Below are 26,190 nucleotides of genomic sequence, written 5' to 3'. Positions count from 1 at the left end.
TCAGGGTGTGTCTCCCTCAAGGAAGCCCAGGCGGATGTGGGGTCAGAAGCCTGCGGACAAGTTGTGTCCACACCCCAGGGGAGAGCAGGCTGGGTGGGATGGGGAGAGTGCGGGCAGCGCCGGCCGCCCAGGCTGACCTCACACCCTCAGGTGGGTCTCTTTCCTCCCGGGTGGGGATCTGAGCAGACACACGTCTCTGACCCTTCTGGGAAGAGAAGTTCGAGCAGGCAGAAGCAGCGGCTCCACTGGCCAGGCCCAGCTCGGAAAACTCCCAGCACGGCTGGCTGACGGTCACTGTCGTTGCAGAGCTTCCCACGTGATGAGGCCGAGGATGGGGACACCCCGTCCACCTCCCGGAGGGAGGGGTCGGAGCACCACCCCCCCGCCCGTGAGGCCCAGTGCAGGCTCCAGGTGAGCGTGCCCACGGAGGCATCAGCCCCACCGGGGGCGAAGCGGAGGCGGGGAAGGCCTGCTGCCGAGACACCGCCCAGGATACACCCGGCGGCCCAGTCTGAGGCTGCCACGGAGCTCAGCACACCCGGCTCCGACCCAGAGTCCCGAGAACCCCGGCCTCTGAGGCAGCAGGAGGACCTGGAGCCCAGCACGCCAGAGCACAGAGGTGAGGACGCTGGGGCTGGTGCATGGGAGTGTGTGGGGAGGGGGTGCTGAGCTACACACGGACGAGTCCCCGAAAGATGCTGCTGGGCCTGCAGCAAGCGCTGGCCTCACACCCCCACCCCCATCTTGCACACTTCAGTCCCAAAAGACATCCGACCCTGGGTATTCTTTGGGAATCTCTTGGAAGCTTTCTGTCCCGGGATACGCACATGCCAAGGCTGGCCTGTGGGCAAACTTTGCTTCTCCCCCAGCTCTAGCACTGGCCTCCAACTGGAACCAGGCTCTACTTCCCAGACCTGTCCCTACAGAGGTGGTGGCTCCAGGTGCAGGACCCAGGGATCCACCGAGGCCAGATGGAGAACCGAGACTTGTCCTCGCAGAGACACCAGGCCAGCTGGGTACTGGCCAGCACACCGGGCAGATCGGATCTCCGTGCCTGCAGGGCCCCCAGCCCCAGGCACTGACGTCCCACCCCCTCAGCCAGAACCTCCACCTCCACGTGCACCTGTACCTGCTCGGGCTTTGGCAGGAGAACCCGAGGCAGAGGAGGAGTCACCGCCTCGGCAGGGAGAGCCTGCCCTGGCTCCCGCGCAACACCCAGACGCCGACGATGACTCACTCGCCCCTGCAGGAAGAACGAGCCCCCGCTCTGGGCAGAGACCCAGAGCCCTTGCCGGAAACACCACGTCCAGGGGAGCGGTTGGCTCTGCAGCCTCCATCCCTGTCTGCTCACCGTGGACGCCGGCAACTCGGTCTGCCCCCAGGGGACATGGAGTTCCTTTCCCCTGAACTGCTTTGCATTTGGTTTGTTTCCACCTTTCTGGTGATGTTTTATTTTGTGTATGGTTTCCTGTATTTCTCTTGGTTAAGTTGGGATTAGTAAACTTTTTCATCATTGTTGCAATTTGGGAACACTGTTGTGTAACTCTGGTGATACTGTGTTACCATCCCACTTTGTAGTTTCAGACCCGTTCGATCTTTATGCCCCACCCCCCAACAAAGCCTGGATTCAAGGCAAGCACGCCCTGTTCATCCCTCCCCCCGATCCTGAACACAATTTCATCTTTTCTTTCTGCATTCCTTCCTATATTCTTGGTGTCCCCAATCAATGACTCTCAGTGAAATGACTGAAGGAGTTTTTTTCGGACTCTCCACCTACTGTAAGACTCCATTGGAGAGTTCTCATTTGTATGTCATTTGAACTAGCCTTTGATAGCTGAAAGGACGGTGTACGTCCTTTCAAGATATCATGTGCCAAACGAAGCCCTTTTGGCAAATGCCATCATTATCTCCAGGCAGGCATTGCTGTTTGAAGGGTGACATCTCAGCCAGAAGGCAGAGGCTGAGCTCCTCTTGTTGCACCAGCTCCCAAAAGAAGCCAAGAAAGGGAGCTGGAACAACAAACCACCCCAACGCCCAGGAAAGCGTTCTTCACGACAGAAGGCTAGAAAATGACCCAACAACCTTGTGGCCCAGAACCCCTCTAAAAAATCACTGTTCCATAAAAAAGAGAAACACATGGGAAGTTCCAAGGAGAGGCAATGCCCATGGCCAGTGTACTTTAGAGACGGCCTGACCGCTCCGGGGAAGACACGCACCGACGGAACCCCTTGGGAAACAGCAGTGATAGTCCTCACCGTCGTAAGGGTTTCCTCTGGGGACAACCTGCCCTGGGCACCACATGAGGGAGCAGACCGGCTTCTCTTCCTCTGCCCCCACACCATTCACTCATGAAGGCAGCTCAGGTGTTCTCATGCCCTGCCTGCCTGCCTGCCTGCCTGGCTCATCCGTGAGCTGTGCCCACCTCCAGGGCAGGACTCCACCTTCTCCTCTCTGTGTACCGTGAATCTGCACACAGTGGGCTTTCAGAACCTTAGGAGACTTGAGCCATTCCCACTGGAGCCAGAACCCTCCCCAGGAAGGAAAACAGCTGTGGAGTCATTTTGGCCCCAGCACTGGTTCCCAAACCCTGGCGGCTCCTACAGCCTCTACGGTGTGAAGAGGGAGGTCCCTTTTGACAGAGCTTTCCGGCTGTCAGATCTAAGCTGTTGTTTCCCTGTCAGCTGTGTCTCTTCCGTTGCAGCCAGGTGGGCCACGCTGCTCCAAAGGAGCTCACAAGCTGAGTTGCAAGGGAGGTATTGAGAGGACAGGGATGGCTACAACGTGCTGCAAACTGAGTGAGGGTCCCCACAATCCTCAGCAAAGGTCTGTGGTGTGCAAGTGGGGAGTAGAGGGCCCCCAAGTTCCAAAGGAAGGGAGGTACTCGGGAGCTAAAGCCCTTGGCTGCTGTGGTAGCAGCTGCACATGGCAGCTCGTCCACAGTGCACTTCGAATGAGGTCATATGAGCGGGACTCTGGAAATGGCTCCGAAATCCAGAGAAAGGGGTCAGGGTATGTGGGAATCCGGCGGGGGTGGGGGGTGGATGAAGGAAGGTGTCCTTCCTCTCTCCAGTGCAATTTGCTTTGGTGAGTCTCAAAGCTACCAGATGGCACTTCCCAAGTCAGGCCCCCGCAGGAATCAGGGTGGGCTGCGTGCCTCGGCCCCTGCCACAGGGACAAGCCACACCACTGGCCTCCCTGAGCTCAAATGGCCGGATCTGGGGGTTCTGTCTGGGTGCACACCTCCTTGCTGTGGCCAAGTTCCCCCCTTCTCTGAGCACCAGCTTCATCCTCTCGAAGGAGGACATCGATTGCTACCTTGGCACGTTACTCTCTTCATCCTGTGAAGACTCATTAGGCTTATCCTACAATTACTAGCTGGCCCGAAGAGATATCTCCTGAATCCAGATTAAGCTGGAGTCTCCCAGGCTCATCTGGCATGTCTTCCCTGAAGTCTGCCAAAACCCACACCCTTGCATTTCCAGGGACTCCCCTTAGCCAGCTGGGCAGAAAACCCAGCATGCTTCAAACAAGCTGACAGACAAGCGGGAGAGGACTCACGGGCAGACGGCCTCCCTCAGGTCTCGGGTGGAGCTCTGGGACCACAGCAGCAACGGGACATCCCAGCCCCTGGGCTCAGCAGCGCCCTCATTCTCAGGCCGGCGGCTCTGCCCTGAGGGGAGCAGGAAGGTCACCAACTGCCGCAGGCGGACCTCAAGCCCCTCCCACTGCTGGAGCCTGACCTCCCCCGGCCCCACCCCTTCCCCTACCCCAGCAGGACGAGAGCTCGTCTTCCCCTGGCTTCCAACGTGGGGCCCGGCCCTGGGCCCCGATTGGCACTGCCCCAGTCCGGAGCCAATCACAGTGGCCAGGGAGGTGTAACGCACCGATTGGCCAGGGCCAGGTCATGTGACCATGCTCCCCAGGAAACTCAAATATTACCAAGATTCCCTAACAAACCAATGAACAAAATTATCCAGTAAACGCAAACCGTACTTTTTAATGAGGCCAATGTCACAGAAAAAAAAAAAAATGCTTCACAATGAACTGCTCAAGGAAGCTACTAAATAAACTTTCAGAAAAGTTAAGTCGTTTTTTTTTTTTTTTTTCATAGGGTGACGGAGAGCTATACCTTTCCCATCTATGTGAATTTAGGTTTAAACTAGATTTCCCTTGGCTATTATATAAGACAAAAAACCCCACATCACCCCCTTTCACTCCCCCCACCCCCAAAAAGTGTTTTAGTCTATTGAGTTTTTGTGTCCTCAGTTGTGTCTTATTCACGGCAACTCACAAACTCTACACAGCCAGGCTCTTCCGTCCATGGAATTCAGGGCAATTTTTTTCTGTCACAGTAAATGCCCACCCTGGGTGATCCAAAGGCAAGGGCTCAGAGGCTCCTGAGAGAATAACTCCTTTCAGCTGAGCACAGAGCTGGCTCCTCACTGGGATGCCTGTGGCCTGGGGCTCCCAGAGGGGACAGCAGCACTCGCCCCACCGTGTGGTCACTGCTGCAAGTGCAGGCTGCTCCTCACTCCCCCTTGACGGTGTCTCTGAGGGCAGAACAGTGTGAATCTACTCAAGGTGGAAATGCAAACTCCGATGCAACCAAACTTCCCACAAGGTCTCCAAAACCACTCAGGAACAGGGAATTGTAAACTGCAGGGCATGACATGAATGGAGATGGAGACTTGACACCTTACACCGAGTTCACTTCCAGTTATCCCTAGACAAAGTTCCCATGAAAACTTGTCACAAATCTAGAAGAACAATGAGCAGAAACCGGACACGTGCTTTGAGTCTTCACACACAAAACTAAATGGCAGTCCACAAAACAACCCAGAGAATACAGTGGACTTTGCAAAATCAAAGATATCTACCGTGGGAAAGACCTCATTACAAAAGCAAAAGACAGGTCATACATCGCGAGACGAATGAGTGGAAACACAAAGCTTCTCAAGGACGTGTCTCCAAACAGACAAAGAACACCAACACAACAAGCCTGTGAAAACTAGGGAAAGGTCTGAAGGGACGCCAGACTGAGGAAGACACACACAGAGTATCCCGGATGATGTCCAGCACTGAGGGCCTGAAGAAACAACAGTCTAGTTGCACTCCCTCAGGCCTGTGTGACCCTGGATGAGGCCTCTGTTTCCCGGTGGCTCTGACAGATGGACAGGGAGGAAGGGGAAGAGAAATCACTTGCACTTCTAATACTCACCGCAAAGTCTTCCAATGAGAAGGGAATTATCACCCCCACTGACAATGCCATTCACTGAAGTGATACCCACGAGTCCATCTAACCCAGAAGGGAAGGAAGGACCTGTTCTCACAAAACGGCGAGAGATGGAAGAAAGAAGATCAAGCCCACACCAATCACTGGAAAGAGAAGCTGTGCTCAGGGCTTGAAAGAATTCCTATTGGGAAAATGATGTCACAGCCCCACAAGGCAATCCACAGCTTCGATGCTATTCCTCCCAAAATGCCAATGCATGTTCGCACCGAACAAAGAATTGCAAAAGGGGTTACGGAAACAGAAAAGAGCCTAAATTGTCAATACAATCCGACAAAAAAGCCCCGATACGGACGTCCAAGGTTGTGTGAAAGGAAATTAGACGACCAAACTAGGATCCTCAGGAGAGTATCGGAGAAGGCGATGGCGACCCACTCCAGTACTCTTGCCTGGAAAATGCCCTGGACGGAGGAGCCTGGTAGGCTGCAGGCCATGGGGTCGCGCAGAGTCAGACACGACTGAAGTGACTTAGCCGCAGCGGCAGCAGCAGGACAGTATGCTATTGGGAATACAACAACACACACAGATCCAGATCGATGGAATAAAGTTGAGGGTCCAGAAACAAACCCCGGCATCCAAGGTCAACTCATCTCTGACACAGAAGGGGAGAATATCCAAATGGGAACAAGAAAGCCTCTTCAATCAATGTCCATGGGAAAACCAGACAGCTACATCTGAAGAACGCTATTGGTTTTGATCTCACACCACCTCAATATCGGGGAAAAACCTCACCCTAAAGACTGATGTCATGAGATAGCTAGAAAGAAGCGTAGGTCAAAGGCTCCTTAACATCAGAGTCTCCTTGCAATTTGCTGGGCGGAGGTAGAAATGGGTCTCTTCAAGTAAGGGAAAGAGGGAAACCAAGTACACCAATGGGTTTCCATCCAATGGAACCTCTTCACAACAGAGAAGCTAAGCATTCACAAATGCAAAAGATAGGAAACGGAACATGAGAGATTCCTTGCAAGTGGTGTATCTGAGAAGGGGTTCATATGGAAAGAGACGAAGAATGCACAGCACTCAGATTCCAAGAAACACCACCACCACCCTTGACCCTTCCCCCATGACCAACTCCGACCTAAAGCCTTTCTCTCCCTCTAACCTATCCCTAAAACATAACCCTCATCTAATCATATACATGTGCATTCCTAGCATCCATCCATCCACACACGAGAGAGAAAGAGGAAGACACAGACTGAATCGAGAAAGGAAAAGAGAGGGACACAGCCAGAGAGAGACACGGAACCAAAGAGAGGAAAGGAGTCGATGGTCCAGACTTTTCATCAATCTGTCTCGAAGGTAGAAGCAATGACAGCGCCCATCCACCCCAGAAGGGGGAAACGGACGGAAGGTTTGGAGAGGAAAAGACAAGAACGCAGGGAGCCATTAGAAGCTCAGCCACCCGCAGAAGCCGAGCTGGGACACTTGAACAGAATCTCAATGGAAACAGAGGACCAGAAAGTTGGCTACTCTTTTCTATCAGAGAGGGAGACCTTCGAGACTTCCTTTCGGTCCTCCAACTTGCATGCGGGGTCTCCAAACAGTCAGGAGGGGGAGTGCCTTTTCCTGGGTACCACGGCGCATCCAGGCCTCGTTCTGCCCCATTCTGTGCTGTGTCAGCCCTGGATGGAGTCTTTCTTTCTGAAGTCTCAGCGCACAAGCTCCACGTGATATCAGCCCCAGGTGGAAAGGCATGGAGCTGCTCGTAGGCCGACAGACCTAGGAAACAGATGGGAGAATGACCCCCACTCTGCAGATGGAGAGACCGGGGAAACCCTGAGGGGCATATGCTTGTCCAGGGCCACACCACTTATGAGAAGAAGGAGCCTGGTCTGAGAGCAGCGGGGTCCTCGGAGCTCAGGCCCTGGCTGCACCCAGGCCTCCCCAGGGCTGTGGGCTGGGCTGTGTGGCTGTCACTGTGCCTGCACATGGCCTAAGGGGGGTGGTCGAGCAGTCAGAAACCCAGAGATTCCCTTGCGAAGTTTTGGGGAAGGGACCTCAGCACGAACCCCAGGAAATGATGTCACCTGCCGGCAACAGAACCCAACAGAACCCGCAACCCGGGTATCCAGGCCTCCAGAGCGGAGAGGAGCCCCCAGCCAGATCACTTGCTGCCAGGATGTTCTGCTGTTTGCCCCTGCCCAGAGGCCGGGGCCTCAGGAGAGCTCACAGGCAGTGTGCGTGGGCACCCTGTCGACGTTGGCTCAGGGAACCCCCGAGAGGCCTCTGGCCCTTTGCCCGGAGAAACAGAAAGGTAACACGGGGAGCCCCAGGCGGGGCCAGGCCACCTGTCCCATGCCACCCGGAAACACCGGGTCCTTTGCCTGTGTGTGTGGATGCGGGTTTCTCAGGGTGTGTCTCCCTCAAGGAAGCCCAGGCGGATGTGGGGTCAGAAGCCTGCGGACAAGTTGTGTCCACACCCCAGGGGAGAGCAGGCTGGGTGGGATGGGGAGAGTGCGGGCAGCGCCGGCTGCCCAGGCTGACCTCACACCCTCAGGTGGGTCTCTTTCCTCCCGGGTGGGGATCTGAGCAGACACACGTCTCTGACCCTTCTGGGAAGAGAAGTTCGAGCAGGCAGAAGCAGCGGCTCCACTGGCCAGGCCCAGCTCGGAAAACTCCCAGCACGGCTGGCTGACGGTCACTGTCGTTGCAGAGCTTCCCACGTGATGAGGCCGAGGACGGGGACACCCCGTCCACCTCCCGGAGGGAGGGGTCGGAGCACCACCCCCCCGCCCGTGAGGCCCAGTGCAGGCTCCAGGTGAGCGTGCCCACGGAGGCATCAGCCCCACCGGGGGCGAAGCGGAGGTGGGGAAGGCCTGCTGCCGAGACACCGCCCAGGATACACCCGGCGGCCCAGTCTGAGGCTGCCACGGAGCTCAGCACACCCGGCTCCGACCCAGAGTCCCGAGAACCCCGGCCTCTGAGGCAGCAGGAGGACCTGGAGCCCAGCACGCCAGAGCACAGAGGTGAGGACGCTGGGGCTGGTGCATGGGAGTGTGTGGGGAGGGGGTGCTGAGCTACACACGGACGAGTCCCCGAAAGATGCTGCTGGGCCTGCAGCAAGCGCTGGCCTCACACCCCCACCCCCATCTTGCACACTTCAGTCCCAAAAGACATCCGACCCTGGGTATTCTTTGGGAATCTCTTGGAAGCTTTCTGTCCCGGGATACGCACATGCCAAGGCTGGCCTGTGGGCAAACTTTGCTTCTCCCCCAGCTCTAGCACTGGCCTCCAACTGGAACCAGGCTCTACTTCCCAGACCTGTCCCTACAGAGGTGGTGGCTCCAGGTGCAGGACCCAGGGATCCACCGAGGCCAGATGGAGAACCGAGACTTGTCCTCGCAGAGACACCAGGCCAGCTGGGTACTGGCCAGCACACCGGGCAGATCGGATCTCCGTGCCTGCAGGGCCCCCAGCCCCAGGCACTGATGTCCCACCCCCTCAGCCAGAACCTCCACCTCCACGTGCACCTGTACCTGCTCGGGCTTTGGCAGGAGAACCCGAGGCAGAGGAGGAGTCACCGCCTCGGCAGGGAGAGCCTGCCCTGGCTCCCGCGCAACACCCAGACGCCGACGATGACTCACTCGCCCCTGCAGGAAGAACGAGCCCCCGCTCTGGGCAGAGACCCAGAGCCCTTGCCGGAAACACCACGTCCAGGGGAGCGGTCGGCTCTGCAGCCTCCATCCCTGTCTGCTCACCGTGGACGCCGGCAACTCGGTCTGCCCCCAGGGGACATGGAGTTCCTTTCCCCTGAACTGCTTTGCATTTGGTTTGTTTCCACCTTTCTGGTGATGTTTTATTTTGTGTATGGTTTCCTGTATTTCTCTTGGTTAAGTTGGGATTAGTAAACTTTTTCATCATTGTTGCAATTTGGGAACACTGTTGTGTAACTCTGGTGATACTGTGTTACCATCCCACTTTGTAGTTTCAGACCCGTTCGATCTTTATGCCCCACCCCCCAACAAAGCCTGGATTCAAGGCAAGCACGCCCTGTTCATCCCTCCCCCCGATCCTGAACACAATTTCATCTTTTCTTTCTGCATTCCTTCCTATATTCTTGGTGTCCCCAATCAATGACTCTCAGTGAAATGACTGAAGGAGTTTTTTTCGGACTCTCCACCTACTGTAAGACTCCATTGGAGAGTTCTCATTTGTATGTCATTTGAACTAGCCTTTGATAGCTGAAAGGACGGTGTACGTCCTTTCAAGATATCATGTGCCAAACGAAGCCCTTTTGGCAAATGCCATCATTATCTCCAGGCAGGCATTGCTGTTTGAAGGGTGACATCTCAGCCAGAAGGCAGAGGCTGAGCTCCTCTTGTTGCACCAGCTCCCAAAAGAAGCCAAGAAAGGGAGCTGGAACAACAAACCACCCCAACGCCCAGGAAAGCGTTCTTCACGACAGAAGGCTAGAAAATGACCCAACAACCTTGTGGCCCAGAACCCCTCTAAAAAATCACTGTTCCATAAAAAAGAGAAACACATGGGAAGTTCCAAGGAGAGGCAATGCCCATGGCCAGTGTACTTTAGAGACGGCCTGACCGCTCCGGGGAAGACACGCACCGACGGAACCCCTTGGGAAACAGCAGTGATAGTCCTCACCGTCGTAAGGGTTTCCTCTGGGGACAACCTGCCCTGGGCACCACATGAGGGAGCAGACCGGCTTCTCTTCCTCTGCCCCCACACCATTCACTCATGAAGGCAGCTCAGGTGTTCTCATGCCCTGCCTGCCTGCCTGCCTGCCTGGCTCATCCGTGAGCTGTGCCCACCTCCAGGGCAGGACTCCACCTTCTCCTCTCTGTGTACCGTGAATCTGCACACAGTGGGCTTTCAGAACCTTAGGAGACTTGAGCCATTCCCACTGGAGCCAGAACCCTCCCCAGGAAGGAAAACAGCTGTGGAGTCATTTTGGCCCCAGCACTGGTTCCCAAACCCTGGCGGCTCCTACAGCCTCTACGGTGTGAAGAGGGAGGTCCCTTTTGACAGAGCTTTCCGGCTGTCAGATCTAAGCTGTTGTTTCCCTGTCAGCTGTGTCTCTTCCGTTGCAGCCAGGTGGGCCACGCTGCTCCAAAGGAGCTCACAAGCTGAGTTGCAAGGGAGGTATTGAGAGGACAGGGATGGCTACAACGTGCTGCAAACTGAGTGAGGGTCCCCACAATCCTCAGCAAAGGTCTGTGGTGTGCAAGTGGGGAGTAGAGGGCCCCCAAGTTCCAAAGGAAGGGAGGTACTCGGGAGCTAAAGCCCTTGGCTGCTGTGGTAGCAGCTGCACATGGCAGCTCGTCCACAGTGCACTTCGAATGAGGTCATATGAGCGGGACTCTGGAAATGGCTCCGAAATCCAGAGAAAGGGGTCAGGGTATGTGGGAATCCGGCGGGGGTGGGGGGTGGATGAAGGAAGGTGTCCTTCCTCTCTCCAGTGCAATTTGCTTTGGTGAGTCTCAAAGCTACCAGATGGCACTTCCCAAGTCAGGCCCCCGCAGGAATCAGGGTGGGCTGTGTGCCTCGGCCCCTGCCACAGGGACAAGCCACACCACTGGCCTCCCTGAGCTCAAATGGCCGGATCTGGGGGTTCTGTCTGGGTGCACACCTCCTTGCTGTGGCCAAGTTCCCCCCTTCTCTGAGCACCAGCTTCATCCTTTCGAAGGAGGACATCGATTGCTACCTTGGCACGTTACTCTCTTCATCCTGTGAAGACTCATTAGGCTTATCCTACAATTACTAGCTGGCCCGAAGAGATATCTCCTGAATCCAGATTAAGCTGGAGTCTCCCAGGCTCATCTGGCATGTCTTCCCTGAAGTCTGCCAAAACCCACACCCTTGCATTTCCAGGGACTCCCCTTAGCCAGCTGGGCAGAAAACCCAGCATGCTTCAAACAAGCTGACAGACAAGCGGGAGAGGACTCACGGGCAGACGGCCTCCCTCAGGTCTCGGGTGGAGCTCTGGGACCACAGCAGCAACGGGCCATCCCAGCCCCTGGGCTCAGCAGCGCCCTCATTCTCAGGCCGGCGGCTCTGCCCTGAGGGGAGCAGGAAGGTCACCAACTGCCGCAGGCGGACCTCAAGCCCCTCCCACTGCTGGAGCCTGACCTCCCCCGGCCCCACCCCTTCCCCTACCCCAGCAGGACGAGAGCTCGTCTTCCCCTGGCTTCCAACGTGGGGCCCGGCCCTGGGCCCCGATTCGGCACTGCCCCAGTCCGGAGCCAATCACAGTGGCCAGGGAGGTGGAACGCACCGATTGGCCAGGGCCAGGTCATGTGACCATGCTCCCCAGGAAACTCAAATATTACCAAGATTCCCTAACAAACCAATGAACAAAATTATCCAGTAAACGCAAACCGTACTTTTTAATGAGGCCAATGTCACAGAAAAAAAAAAAAAATGCTTCACAATGAACTGCTCAAGGAAGCTACTAAATAAACTTTCAGAAAAGTTAAGTCGTTTTTTTTTTTTTTTAATAGGGTGACGGAGAGCTATACCTTTCCCATCTATGTGAATTTAGGTTTAAACTAGATTTCCCTTGGCTATTATATAAGACAAAAAACCCCACATCACCCCCTTTCACTCCCCCCACCCCCAAAAAGTGTTTTAGTCTATTGAGTTTTTGTGTCCTCAGTTGTGTCTGATTCACGGCAACTCACAAACTCTACACAGCCAGGCTCTTCCGTCCATGGAATTCAGGGCAATTTTTTTCTGTCACAGTAAATGCCCACCCTGGGTGATCCAAAGGCAAGGGCTCAGAGGCTCCTGAGAGAATAACTCCTTTCAGCTGAGCACAGAGCTGGCTCCTCACTGGGATGCCTGTGGCCTGGGGCTCCCAGAGGGGACAGCAGCACTCGCCCCACCGTGTGGTCACTGCTGCAAGTGCAGGCTGCTCCTCACTCCCCCTTGACAGTGTCCCTGAGGGCAGAACAGTGTGAATCTACTCAAGGTGGAAATGCAAACTCCGATGCAACCAAACTTCCCACAAGGTCTCCAAAACCACTCAGGAACAGGGAATTGGAAACTGCAGGGCATGACATGAATGGAGATGGAGACTTGACACCTTACACCGAGTTCACTTCCAGTTATCCCTAGACAAAGTTTCCATGAAAACTTGTCACAAATCTAGAAGAACAATGAGCAGAAACCGGACACGTGCTTTGAGTCTTCACACACAAAACTAAAAGGCAGTCCACAAAACAACCCAGAGAATACAGTGGACTTTGCAAAATCAAAGATATCTACCGTGGGAAAGACCTCATTACAAAAGCAAAAGACAGGTCATACATCGCGAGACGAATGAGTGGAAACACAAAGCTTCTCAAGGACGTGTCTCCAAACAGACAAAGAACACCAACACAACAAGCCTGTGAAAACTAGGGAAAGGTCTGAAGGGACGCCAGACTGAGGAAGACACACACAGAGTATCCCGGATGATGTCCAGCACTGAGGGCCTGAAGAAACAACAGTCTAGTTGCACTCCCTCAGGCCTGTGTGACCCTGGATGAGGCCTCTGTTTCCCGGTGGCTCTGAGAGATGGACAGGGAGGAAGGGGAAGAGAAATCACTTGCACTTCTAATACTCACAGCAAAGTCTTCCAATGAGAAGGGAATTATCACCCCCACTGACAATGCCATTCACTGAAGTGATACCCACGAGTCCATCTAACCCAGAAGGGAAGGAAGGACCTGTTCTCACAAAACGGCGAGAGATGGAAGAAAGAAGATCAAGCCCACACCAATCACTGGAAAGAGAAGCTGTGCTCAGGGCTTGAAAGAATTCCTATTGGGAAAATGATGTCACAGCCCCACAAGGCAATCCACAGCTTCGATGCTATTCCTCCCAAAATGCCAATGCATGTTCGCACCGAACAAAGAATTGCAAAAGGGGTTACGGAAACAGAAAAGAGCCTAAATTGTCAATACAATCCGACAAAAAAGCCCCGATACGGACGTCCAAGGTTGTGTGAAAGGAAATTAGACGACCAAACTAGGATCCTCAGGAGAGTATCGGAGAAGGCGATGGCGACCCACTCCAGTACTCTTGCCTGGAAAATGCCCTGGACGGAGGAGCCTGGTAGGCTGCAGGCCATGGGGTCGCGCAGAGTCAGACACGACTGAAGTGACTTAGCCGCAGCGGCAGCAGCAGGACAGTATGCTATTGGGAATACAACAACACACACAGATCCAGATCGATGGAATAAAGTTGAGGGTCCAGAAACAAACCCCGGCATCCAAGGTCAACTCATCTCTGACACAGAAGGGGAGAATATCCAAATGGGAACAAGAAAGCCTCTTCAATCAATGTCCATGGGAAAACCAGACAGCTACATCTGAAGAACGCTATTGGTTTTGATCTCACACCACCTCAATATCGGGGAAAAACCTCACCCTAAAGACTGATGTCATGAGATAGCTAGAAAGAAGCGTAGGTCAAAGGCTCCTTAACATCAGAGTCTCCTTGCCATTTGCTGGGCGGAGGTAGAAATGGGTCTCTTCAAGTAAGGGAAAGAGGGAAACCAAGTACACCAATGGGTTTCCATCCAATGGAACCTCTTCACAACAGAGAAGCTAAGCATTCACAAATGCAAAAGATAGGAAACGGAACATGAGAGACTCCTTGCAAGTGGTGTATCTGAGAAGGGGTTCATATGGAAAGAGACGAAGAATGCACAGCACTCAGATTCCAAGAAACACCACCACCACCCTTGACCCTTCCCCCATGACCAACTCCGACCTAAAGCCTTTCTCTCCCTCTAACCTATCCCTAAAACATAACCCTCATCTAATCATATACATGTGCATTCCTAGCATCCATCCATCCACACACGAGAGAGAAAGAGGAAGACACAGACTGAATCGAGAAAGGAAAAGAGAGGGACACAGCCAGAGAGAGACACGGAACCAAAGAGAGGAAAGGAGTCGATGGTCCAGACTTTTCATCAATCTGTCTCGAAGGTAGAAGCAATGACAGCGCCCATCCACCCCAGAAGGGGGAAACGGACGGAAGGTTTGGAGAGGAAAAGACAAGAACGCAGGGAGCCATTAGAAGCTCAGCCACCCGCAGAAGCCGAGCTGGGACACTTGAACAGAATCTCAATGGAAACAGAGGACCAGAAAGTTGGCTACTCTTTTCTATCAGAGAGGGAGACCTTCGAGACTTCCTTTCGGTCCTCCAACTTGCATGCGGGGTCTCCAAACAGTCAGGAGGGGGAGTGCCTTTTCCTGGGTACCACGGCGCATCCAGGCCTCGTTCTGCCCCATTCTGTGCTGTGTCAGCCCTGGATGGAGTCTTTCTTTCTGAAGTCTCAGCGCACAAGCTCCACGTGATATCAGCCCCAGGTGGAAAGGCATGGAGCTGCTCGTAGGCCGACAGACCTAGGAAACAGATGGGAGAATGACCCCCACTCTGCAGATGGAGAGACCGGGGAAACCCTGAGGGGCATATGCTTGTCCAGGGCCACACCACTTATGAGAAGAAGGAGCCTGGTCTGAGAGCAGCGGGGTCCTCGGAGCTCAGGCCCTGGCTGCACCCAGGCCTCCCCAGGGCTGTGGGCTGGGCTGTGTGGCTGTCACTGTGCCTGCACATGGCCTAAGGGGGGTGGTCGAGCAGTCAGAAACCCAGAGATTCCCTTGCGAAGTTTTGGGGAAGGGACCTCAGCACGAACCCCAGGAAATGATGTCACCTGCCGGCAACAGAACCCAACAGAACCCGCAACCCGGGTATCCAGGCCTCCAGAGCGGAGAGGAGCCCCCAGCCAGATCACTTGCTGCCAGGATGTTCTGCTGTTTGCCCCTGCCCAGAGGCCGGGGCCTCAGGAGAGCTCACAGGCAGTGTGCGTGGGCACCCTGTCGACGTTGGCTCAGGGCACCCCCGAGAGGCCTCTGGCCCTTTGCCCGGAGAAACAGAAAGGTAACACGGGGAGCCCCAGGCGGGGCCAGGCCACCTCTCCCATGCCACCCGGAAACACCGGGTCCTTTGCCTGTGTGTGTGGATGCGGGTTTCTCGGGGTGTGTCTCCCTCAAGGAAGCCCAGGCGGATGTGGGGTCAGAAGCCTGCGGACAAGTTGTGTCCACACCCCAGGGGAGAGCAGGCTGGGTGGGATGGGGAGAGTGCGGGCAGCGCCGGCCGCCCAGGCTGACCTCACACCCTCAGGTGGGTCTCTTTCCTCCCGGGTGGGGATCTGAGCAGACACACGTCTCTGACCCTTCTGGGAAGAGAAGTTCGAGCAGGCAGAAGCAGCGGCTCCACTGGCCAGGCCCAGCTCGGAAAACTCCCAGCACGGCTGGCTGACGGTCACTGTCGTTGCAGAGCTTCCCACGTGATGAGGCCGAGGACGGGGACACCCCGTCCACCTCCCGGAGGGAGGGGTCGGAGCACCACCCCCCCGCCCGTGAGGCCCAGTGCAGGCTCCAGGTGAGCGTGCCCACGGAGGCATCAGCCCCACCGGGGGCGAAGCGGAGGCGGGGAAGGCCTGCTGCCGAGACACCGCCCAGGATACACCCGGCGGCCCAGTCTGAGGCTGCCACGGAGCTCAGCACACCCGGCTCCGACCCAGAGTCCCGAGAACCCCGGCCTCTGAGGCAGCAGGAGGACCTGGAGCCCAGCACGCCAGAGCACAGAGGTGAGGACGCTGGGGCTGGTGCATGGGAGTGTGTGGGGAGGGGGTGCTGAGCTACACACGGACGAGTCCCCGAAAGATGCTGCTGGGCCTGCAGCAAGCGCTGGCCTCACACCCCCACCCCCATCTTGCACACTTCAGTCCCAAAAGACATCCGACCCTGGGTATTCTTTGGGAATCTCTTGGAAGCTTTCTGTCCCGGGATACGCACATGCCAAGGCTGGCCTGTGGGCAAACTTTGCTTCTCCCCCAGCTCTAGCACTGGCCTCCAACTGGAACCAGGCTCTACTTCCCAGACCTGTCCCTACAGAGGTGGTGGCTCCAGGTGCAGGACCCAGGGATCCACCGAGGCCAGATGGAGAACCGAGACTTGTCCTCGCAGAGACACCAGGCCAGCTGGGTACTGGCCAGCACACCGGGCAGATCGGATCTCCGTGCCTGCAGGGCCCCCAGCCCCAGGCACTGATGTCCCACCCCCTCAGCCAGAACCTCCACCTCCACGTGCACCTGTACCTGCTCGGGCTTTGGCAGGAGAACCCGAGGCAGAGGAGGAGTCACCGCCTCGGCAGGGAGAGCCTGCCCTGGCTCCCGCGCAACACCCAGACGCCGACGATGACTCACTCGCCCCTGCAGGAAGAACGAGCCCCCGCTCTGGGCAGAGACCCAGAGCCCTTGCCGGAAACACCACGTCCAGGGGAGCGGTCGGCTCTGCAGCCTCCATCCCTGTCTGCTCACCGTGGACACCGGCAACTCGGTCTGCCCCCAGGGGACATGGAGTTCCTTTCCCCTGAACTGCTTTGCATTTGGTTTGTTTCCACCTTTCTGGTGATGTTTTATTTTGTGTATGGTTTCCTGTATTTCTCTTGGTTAAGTTGGGATTAGTAAACTTTTTCATCATTGTTGCAATTTGGGAACACTGTTGTGTAACTCTGGTGATACTGTGTTACCATCCCACTTTGTAGTTTCAGACCCGTTCGATCTTTATGCCCCACCCCCCAACAAAGCCTGGATTCAAGGCAAGCACGCCCTGTTCATCCCTCCCCCCGATCCTGAACACAATTTCATCTTTTCTTTCTGCATTCCTTCCTATATTCTTGGTGTCCCCAATCAATGACTCTCAGTGAAATGACTGAAGGAGTTTTTTTCGGACTCTCCACCTACTGTAAGACTCCATTGGAGAGTTCTCATTTGTATGTCATTTGAACTAGCCTTTGATAGCTGAAAGGACGGTGTACGTCCTTTCAAGATATCATGTGCCAAACGAAGCCCTTTTGGCAAATGCCATCATTATCTCCAGGCAGGCATTGCTGTTTGAAGGGTGACATCTCAGCCAGAAGGCAGAGGCTGAGCTCCTCTTGTTGCACCAGCTCCCAAAAGAAGCCAAGAAAGGGAGCTGGAACAACAAACCACCCCAACGCCCAGGAAAGCGTTCTTCACGACAGAAGGCTAGAAAATGACCCAACAACCTTGTGGCCCAGAACCCCTCTAAAAAATCACTGTTCCATAAAAAAGAGAAACACATGGGAAGTTCCAAGGAGAGGCAATGCCCATGGCCAGTGTACTTTAGAGACGGCCTGACCGCTCCGGGGAAGACACGCACCGACGGAACCCCTTGGGAAACAGCAGTGATAGTCCTCACCGTCGTAAGGGTTTCCTCTGGGGACAACCTGCCCTGGGCACCACATGAGGGAGCAGACCGGCTTCTCTTCCTCTGCCCCCACACCATTCACTCATGAAGGCAGCTCAGGTGTTCTCATGCCCTGCCTGCCTGCCTGCCTGCCTGGCTCATCCGTGAGCTGTGCCCACCTCCAGGGCAGGACTCCACCTTCTCCTCTCTGTGTACCGTGAATCTGCACACAGTGGGCTTTCAGAACCTTAGGAGACTTGAGCCATTCCCACTGGAGCCAGAACCCTCCCCAGGAAGGAAAACAGCTGTGGAGTCATTTTGGCCCCAGCACTGGTTCCCAAACCCTGGCGGCTCCTACAGCCTCTACGGTGTGAAGAGGGAGGTCCCTTTTGACAGAGCTTTCCGGCTGTCAGATCTAAGCTGTTGTTTCCCTGTCAGCTGTGTCTCTTCCGTTGCAGCCAGGTGGGCCACGCTGCTCCAAAGGAGCTCACAAGCTGAGTTGCAAGGGAGGTATTGAGAGGACAGGGATGGCTACAACGTGCTGCAAACTGAGTGAGGGTCCCCACAATCCTCAGCAAAGGTCTGTGGTGTGCAAGTGGGGAGTAGAGGGCCCCCAAGTTCCAAAGGAAGGGAGGTACTCGGGAGCTAAAGCCCTTGGCTGCTGTGGTAGCAGCTGCACATGGCAGCTCGTCCACAGTGCACTTCGAATGAGGTCATATGAGCGGGACTCTGGAAATGGCTCCGAAATCCAGAGAAAGGGGTCAGGGTATGTGGGAATCCGGCGGGGGTGGGGGGTGGATGAAGGAAGGTGTCCTTCCTCTCTCCAGTGCAATTTGCTTTGGTGAGTCTCAAAGCTACCAGATGGCACTTCCCAAGTCAGGCCCCCGCAGGAATCAGGGTGGGCTGCGTGCCTCGGCCCCTGCCACAGGGACAAGCCACACCACTGGCCTCCCTGAGCTCAAATGGCCGGATCTGGGGGTTCTGTCTGGGTGCACACCTCCTTGCTGTGGCCAAGTTCCCCCCTTCTCTGAGCACCAGCTTCATCCTTTCGAAGGAGGACATCGATTGCTACCTTGGCACGTTACTCTCTTCATCCTGTGAAGACTCATTAGGCTTACCCTACAATTACTAGCTGGCCCGAAGAGATATCTCCTGAATCCAGATTAAGCTGGAGTCTCCCAGGCTCATCTGGCATGTCTTCCCTGAAGTCTGCCAAAACCCACACCCTTGCATTTCCAGGGACTCCCCTTAGCCAGCTGGGCAGAAAACCCAGCATGCTTCAAACAAGCTGACAGACAAGCGGGAGAGGAGTCACGGGCAGACGGCCTCCCTCAGGTCTCGGGTGGAGCTCTGGGACCACAGCAGCAACGGGCAATCCCAGCCCCTGGGCTCAGCAGCGCCCTCATTCTCAGGCCGGCGGCTCTGCCCTGAGGGGAGCAGGAAGGTCACCAACTGCCGCAGGCGGACCTCAAGCCCCTCCCACTGCTGGAGCCTGACCTCCCCCGGCCCCACCCCTTCCCCTACCCCAGCAGGACGAGAGCTCGTCTTCCCCTGGCTTCCAACGTGGGGCCCGGCCCTGGGCCCCGATTGGGCACTGCCCCAGTCCGGAGCCAATCACAGTGGCCAGGGAGGTGGAACGCACCGATTGGCCAGGGCCAGGTCATGTGACCATGCTCCCCAGGAAACTCAAATATTACCAAGATTCCCTAACAAACCAATGAACAAAATTATCCAGTAAACGCAAACCGTACTTTTTAATGAGGCCAATGTCACAGAAAAAAAAAAAATGCTTCACAATGAACTGCTCAAGGAAGCTACTAAATAAACTTTCAGAAAAGTTAAGTCGTTTTTTTTTTTTTTTTTTCATAGGGTGACGGAGAGCTATACCTTTCCCATCTATGTGAATTTAGGTTTAAACTAGATTTCCCTTGGCTATTATATAAGACAAAAAACCCCACATCACCCCCTTTCACTCCCCCCACCCCCAAAAAGTGTTTTAGTCTATTGAGTTTTTGTGTCCTCAGTTGTGTCTGATTCACGGCAACTCACAAACTCTACACAGCCAGGCTCTTCCGTCCATGGAATTCAGGGCAATTTTTTTCTGTCACAGTAAATGCCCACCCTGGGTGATCCAAAGGCAAGGGCTCAGAGGCTCCTGAGAGAATAACTCCTTTCAGCTGAGCACAGAGCTGGCTCCTCACTGGGATGCCTGTGGCCTGGGGCTCCCAGAGGGAACAGCAGCACTCGCCCCACCGTGTGGTCACTGCTGCAAGTGCAGGCTGCTCCTCACTCCCCCTTGACAGTGTCCCTGAGGGCAGAACAGTGTGAATCTACTCAAGGTGGAAATGCAAACTCCGATGCAACCAAACTTCCCACAAGGTCTCCAAAACCACTCAGGAACAGGGAATTGGAAACTGCAGGGCATGACATGAATGGAGATGGAGACTTGACACCTTACACCGAGTTCACTTCCAGTTATCCCTAGACAAAGTTTCCATGAAAACTTGTCACAAATCTAGAAGAACAATGAGCAGAAACCGGACACGTGCTTTGAGTCTTCACACACAAAACTAAAAGGCAGTCCACAAAACAACCCAGAGAATACAGTGGACTTTGCAAAATCAAAGATATCTACCGTGGGAAAGACCTCATTACAAAAGCAAAAGACAGGTCATACATCGCGAGACGAATGAGTGGAAACACAAAGCTTCTCAAGGACGTGTCTCCAAACAGACAAAGAACACCAACACAACAAGCCTGTGAAAACTAGGGAAAGGTCTGAAGGGACGCCAGACTGAGGAAGACACACACAGAGTATCCCGGATGATGTCCAGCACTGAGGGCCTGAAGAAACAACAGTCTAGTTGCACTCCCTCAGGCCTGTGTGACCCTGGATGAGGCCTCTGTTTCCCGGTGGCTCTGAGAGATGGACAGGGAGGAAGGGGAAGAGAAATCACTTGCACTTCTAATACTCACAGCAAAGTCTTCCAATGAGAAGGGAATTATCACCCCCACTGACAATGCCATTCACTGAAGTGATACCCACGAGTCCATCTAACCCAGAAGGGAAGGAAGGACCTGTTCTCACAAAACGGCGAGAGATGGAAGAAAGAAGATCAAGCCCACACCAATCACTGGAAAGAGAAGCTGTGCTCAGGGCTTGAAAGAATTCCTATTGGGAAAATGATGTCACAGCCCCACAAGGCAATCCACAGCTTCGATGCTATTCCTCCCAAAATGCCAATGCATGTTCGCACCGAACAAAGAATTGCAAAAGGGGTTACGGAAACAGAAAAGAGCCTAAATTGTCAATACAATCCGACGAAAAAGCCCCGATACGGACGTCCAAGGTTGTGTGAAAGGAAATTAGACGACCAAACTAGGATCCTCAGGAGAGTATCGGAGAAGGCGATGGCGACCCACTCCAGTACTCTTGCCTGGAAAATGCCCTGGACGGAGGAGCCTGGTAGGCTGCAGGCCATGGGGTCGCGCAGAGTCAGACACGACTGAAGTGACTTAGCCGCAGCGGCAGCAGCAGGACAGTATGCTATTGGGAATACAACAACACACACAGATCCAGATCGATGGAATAAAGTTGAGGGTCCAGAAACAAACCCCGGCATCCAAGGTCAACTCATCTCTGACACAGAAGGGGAGAATATCCAAATGGGAACAAGAAAGCCTCTTCAATCAATGTCCATGGGAAAACCAGACAGCTACATCTGAAGAACGCTATTGGTTTTGATCTCACACCACCTCAATATCGGGGAAAAACCTCACCCTAAAGACTGATGTCATGAGATAGCTAGAAAGAAGCGTAGGTCAAAGGCTCCTTAACATCAGAGTCTCCTTGCCATTTGCTGGGCGGAGGTAGAAATGGGTCTCTTCAAGTAAGGGAAAGAGGGAAACCAAGTACACCAATGGGTTTCCATCCAATGGAACCTCTTCACAACAGAGAAGCTAAGCATTCACAAATGCAAAAGATAGGAAACGGAACATGAGAGACTCCTTGCAAGTGGTGTATCTGAGAAGGGGTTCATATGGAAAGAGACGAAGAATGCACAGCACTCAGATTCCAAGAAACACCACCACCACCCTTGACCCTTCCCCCATGACCAACTCCGACCTAAAGCCTTTCTCTCCCTCTAACGTATCCCTAAAACATAACCCTCATCTAATCATATACATGTGCATTCCTAGCATCCATCCATCCACACACGAGAGAGAAAGAGGAAGACACAGACTGAATCGAGAAAGGAAAAGAGAGGGACACAGCCAGAGAGAGACACGGAACCAAAGAGAGGAAAGGAGTCGATGGTCCAGACTTTTCATCAATCTGTCTCGAAGGTAGAAGCAATGACAGCGCCCATCCACCCCAGAAGGGGGAAACGGACGGAAGGTTTGGAGAGGAAAAGACAAGAACGCAGGGAGCCATTAGAAGCTCAGCCACCCGCAGAAGCCGAGCTGGGACACTTGAACAGAATCTCAATGGAAACAGAGGACCAGAAAGTTGGCTACTCTTTTCTATCAGAGAGGGAGACCTTCGAGTCTTCCTTTCGGTCCTCCAACTTGCATGCGAGGTCTCAAAACAGTCAGGAGGGGGAGTGCCTTTTCCTGGGTACCACGGCGCATCCAGGCCTCGTTCTGCCCCATTCTGTGCTGTGTCAGCCCTGGATGGAGTCTTTCTTTCTGAAGTCTCAGCGCACAAGCTCCACGTGATATCAGCCCCAGGTGGAAAGGCATGGAGCTGCTCGTAGGCCGACAGACCTAGGAAACAGATGGGGGAATGACCCCCACTCTGCAGATGGAGAGACCGGGGAAACCCTGAGGGGCATATGCTTGTCCAGGGCCACACCACTTATGAGAAGAAGGAGCCTGGTCTGAGAGCAGCGGGGTCCTCGGAGCTCAGGCCCTGGCTGCACCCAGGCCTCCCCAGGGCTGTGGGCTGGGCTGTGTGGCTGTCACTGTGCCTGCACATGGCCTAAGGGGGGTGGTCGAGCAGTCAGAAACCCAGAGATTCCCTTGCGAAGTTTTGGGGAAGGGACCTCAGCACGAACCCCAGGAAATGATGTCACCTGCCGGCAACAGAACCCAACAGAACCCGCAACCCGGGTATCCAGGCCTCCAGAGCGGAGAGGAGCCCCCAGCCAGATCACTTGCTGCCAGGATGTTCTGCTGTTTGCCCCTGCCCAGAGGCCGGGGCCTCAGGAGAGCTCACAGGCAGTGTGCGTGGGCACCCTGTCGACGTTGGCTCAGGGCACCCCCGAGAGGCCTCTGGCCCTTTGCCCGGAGAAACAGAAAGGTAACACGGGGAGCCCCAGGCGGGGCCAGGCCACCTCTCCCATGCCACCCGGAAACACCGGGTCCTTTGCCTGTGTGTGTGGATGCGGGTTTCTCGGGGTGTGTCTCCCTCAAGGAAGCCCAGGCGGATGTGGGGTCAGAAGCCTGCGGACAAGTTGTGTCCACACCCCAGGGGAGAGCAGGCTGGGTGGGATGGGGAGAGTGCGGGCAGCGCCGGCCGCCCAGGCTGACCTCACACCCTCAGGTGGGTCTCTTTCCTCCCGGGTGGGGATCTGAGCAGACACACGTCTCTGACCCTTCTGGGAAGAGAAGTTCGAGCAGGCAGAAGCAGCGGCTCCACTGGCCAGGCCCAGCTCGGAAAACTCCCAGCACGGCTGGCTGACGGTCACTGTCGTTGCAGAGCTTCCCACGTGATGAGGCCGAGGACGGGGACACCCCGTCCACCTCCCGGAGGGAGGGGTCGGAGCACCACCCCCCCGCCCGTGAGGCCCAGTGCAGGCTCCAGGTGAGCGTGCCCACGGAGGCATCAGCCCCACCGGGGGCGAAGCGGAGGCGGGGAAGGCCTGCTGCCGAGACACCGCCCAGGATACACCCGGCGGCCCAGTCTGAGGCTGCCACGGAGCTCAGCACACCCGGCTCCGACCCAGAGTCCCGAGAACCCCGGCCTCTGAGGCAGCAGGAGGACCTGGAGCCCAGCACGCCAGAGCACAGAGGTGAGGACGCTGGGGCTGGTGCACGGGAGTGTGTGGGGAGGGGGTGCTGAGCTACACACGGACGAGTCCCCGAAAGATGCTGCTGGGCCTGCAGCAAGCGCTGGCCTCACACCCCCACCCCCATCTTGCACACTTCAGTCCCAAAAGACATCCGACCCTGGGTATTCTTTGGGAATCTCTTGGAAGCTTTCTGTCCCGGGATACGCACATGCCAAGGCTGGCCTGTGGGCAAACTTTGCTTCTCCCCCAGCTCTAGCACTGGCCTCCAACTGGAACCAGGCTCTACTTCCCAGACCTGTCCCTACAGAGGTGGTGGCTCCAGGTGCAGGACCCAGGGATCCACCGAGGCCAGATGGAGAACCGAGACTTGCCCTCGCAGAGACACCAGGCCAGCTGGGTACTGGCCAGCACACCGGGCAGATCGGATCTCCGTGCCTGCAGGGCCCCCAGCCCCAGGCACTGATGTCCCACCCCCTCAGCCAGAACCTCCACCTCCACGTGCACCTGTACCTGCTCGGGCTTTGGCAGGAGAACCCGAGGCAGAGGAGGAGTCACCGCCTCGGCAGGGAGAGCCTGCCCTGGCTCCCGCGCAACACCCAGACGCCGACGATGACTCACTCGCCCCTGCAGGAAGAACGAGCCCCCGCTCTGGGCAGAGACCCAGAGCCCTTGCCGGAAACACCACGTCCAGGGGAGCGGTCGGCTCTGCAGCCTCCATCCCTGTCTGCTCACCGTGGACGCCGGCAACTCGGTCTGCCCCCAGGGGACATGGAGTTCCTTTCCCCTGAACTGCTTTGCATTTGGTTTGTTTCCACCTTTCTGGTGATGTTTTATTTTGTGTATGGTTTCCTGTATTTCTCTTGGTTAAGTTGGGATTAGTAAACTTTTTCATCATTGTTGCAATTTGGGAACACTGTTGTGTAACTCTGGTGATACTGTGTTACCATCCCAATTTGTAGTTTCAGACCCGTTCGATCTTTATGCCCCACCCCCCAACAAAGCCTGGATTCAAGGCAAGCACGCCCTGTTCATCCCTCCCCCCGATCCTGAACACAATTTCATCTTTTCTTTCTGCATTCCTTCCTATATTCTTGGTGTCCCCAATCAATGACTCTCAGTGAAATGACTGAAGGAGTTTTTTTCGGACTCTCCACCTACTGTAAGACTCCATTGGAGAGTTCTCATTTGTATGTCATTTGAACTAGCCTTTGATAGCTGAAAGGACGGTGTACGTCCTTTCAAGATATCATGTGCCAAACGAAGCCCTTTTGGCAAATGCCATCATTATCTCCAGGCAGGCATTGCTGTTTGAAGGGTGACATCTCAGCCAGAAGGCAGAGGCTGAGCTCCTCTTGTTGCACCAGCTCCCAAAAGAAGCCAAGAAAGGGAGCTGGAACAACAAACCACCCCAACGCCCAGGAAAGCGTTCTTCACGACAGAAGGCTAGAAAATGACCCAACAACCTTGTGGCCCAGAACCCCTCTAAAAAATCACTGTTCCATAAAAAAGAGAAACACATGGGAAGTTCCAAGGAGAGGCAATGCCCATGGCCAGTGTACTTTAGAGACGGCCTGACCGCTCCGGGGAAGACACGCACCGACGGAACCCCTTGGGAAACAGCAGTGATAGTCCTCACCGTCGTAAGGGTTTCCTCTGGGGACAACCTGCCCTGGGCACCACATGAGGGAGCAGACCGGCTTCTCTTCCTCTGCCCCCACACCATTCACTCATGAAGGCAGCTCAGGTGTTCTCATGCCCTGCCTGCCTGCCTGCCTGCCTGGCTCATCCGTGAGCTGTGCCCACCTCCAGGGCAGGACTCCACCTTCTCCTCTCTGTGTACCGTGAATCTGCACACAGTGGGCTTTCAGAACCTTAGGAGACTTGAGCCATTCCCACTGGAGCCAGAACCCTCCCCAGGAAGGAAAACAGCTGTGGAGTCATTTTGGCCCCAGCACTGGTTCCCAAACCCTGGCGGCTCCTACAGCCTCTACGGTGTGAAGAGGGAGGTCCCTTTTGACAGAGCTTTCCGGCTGTCAGATCTAAGCTGTTGTTTCCCTGTCAGCTGTGTCTCTTCCGTTGCAGCCAGGTGGGCCACGCTGCTCCAAAGGAGCTCACAAGCTGAGTTGCAAGGGAGGTATTGAGAGGACAGGGATGGCTACAACGTGCTGCAAACTGAGTGAGGGTCCCCACAATCCTCAGCAAAGGTCTGTGGTGTGCAAGTGGGGAGTAGAGGGCCCCCAAGTTCCAAAGGAAGGGAGGTACTCGGGAGCTAAAGCCCTTGGCTGCTGTGGTAGCAGCTGCACATGGCAGCTCGTCCACAGTGCACTTCGAATGAGGTCATATGAGCGGGACTCTGGAAATGGCTCCGAAATCCAGAGAAAGGGGTCAGGGTATGTGGGAATCCGGCGGGGGTGGGGGGTGGATGAAGGAAGGTGTCCTTCCTCTCTCCAGTGCAATTTGGTTTGGTGAGTCTCAAAGCTACCAGATGGCACTTCCCAAGTCAGGCCCCCGCAGGAATCAGGGTGGGCTGCGTGCCTCGGCCCCTGCCACAGGGACAAGCCACACCACTGGCCTCCCTGAGCTCAAATGGCCGGATCTGGGGGTTCTGTCTGGGTGCACACCTCCTTGCTGTGGCCAAGTTCCCCCCTTCTCTGAGCAC

The 26,190-nt window shown here is 55.4% G+C and overlaps 2 protein-coding genes and 2 long non-coding RNA genes across 6 annotated transcripts in view; 2 read left to right on the top strand and 2 right to left on the bottom strand.

The window, feature by feature from the left end:
• LOC145514119 (uncharacterized) overlaps positions 1–19,052 on the bottom strand; it is a 53,273-nt gene extending 34,221 nt beyond the window's left edge. For both annotated transcript variants that reach the window (XR_014059838.1, XR_014059839.1), the window contains exons 1-3: positions 18,833–19,052; positions 11,196–11,307; positions 3,559–3,670 (exon numbers count right to left, since the gene is read on the bottom strand). This is a non-coding gene — a long non-coding RNA (uncharacterized LOC145514119). The remainder of the gene's footprint in view (positions 1–3,558; positions 3,671–11,195; positions 11,308–18,832) is intronic.
• LOC145514110 (uncharacterized) lies at positions 7,358–9,159 on the top strand. Its single transcript, XM_081511203.1, has 3 exons — positions 7,358–7,544; positions 7,944–8,256; positions 8,507–9,159. Exons 1-3 carry the CDS (start codon positions 7,410–7,412, stop codon positions 9,133–9,135), a joined length of 1,077 nt encoding a protein of 358 aa, XP_081367329.1. The 5' UTR covers positions 7,358–7,409; the 3' UTR covers positions 9,136–9,159.
• A 314-nt stretch (positions 19,053–19,366) lies between the features above and the next one.
• The window catches only part of LOC145514123 (uncharacterized), a 30,135-nt gene continuing 23,311 nt past the window's right edge, over positions 19,367–26,190 (bottom strand). The window contains exon 5 of the long non-coding RNA XR_014059843.1: positions 19,367–22,284. This is a non-coding gene — a long non-coding RNA (uncharacterized LOC145514123). The remainder of the gene's footprint in view (positions 22,285–26,190) is intronic.
• Positions 22,650–24,434, top strand: LOC145514105 (uncharacterized). 2 transcript variants are annotated; one of them, XM_081511196.1, is made up of 3 exons: positions 22,650–22,819; positions 23,219–23,531; positions 23,839–24,434. In XM_081511196.1, exons 1-3 carry the CDS (start codon positions 22,685–22,687, stop codon positions 24,408–24,410), a joined length of 1,020 nt encoding a protein of 339 aa, XP_081367322.1. In that variant the 5' UTR covers positions 22,650–22,684; the 3' UTR covers positions 24,411–24,434. The 2 variants fall into 2 exon arrangements, with proteins under 2 accessions (XP_081367322.1, XP_081367321.1); XM_081511195.1 differs by having other exon boundaries at positions 23,782–24,434.

Source organism: Giraffa tippelskirchi, chromosome 7, assembly GCF_054371585.1.
Source record: "Giraffa tippelskirchi isolate mGirTip1 chromosome 7, T2T-mGirTip1v1.2.pri, whole genome shotgun sequence".
Taxonomy (NCBI): domain Eukaryota; kingdom Metazoa; phylum Chordata; class Mammalia; order Artiodactyla; family Giraffidae; genus Giraffa; species Giraffa tippelskirchi.
Note: the sequence above shows the minus strand (reverse complement) of the source record. Positions and strands in the feature narration are given on the sequence as shown.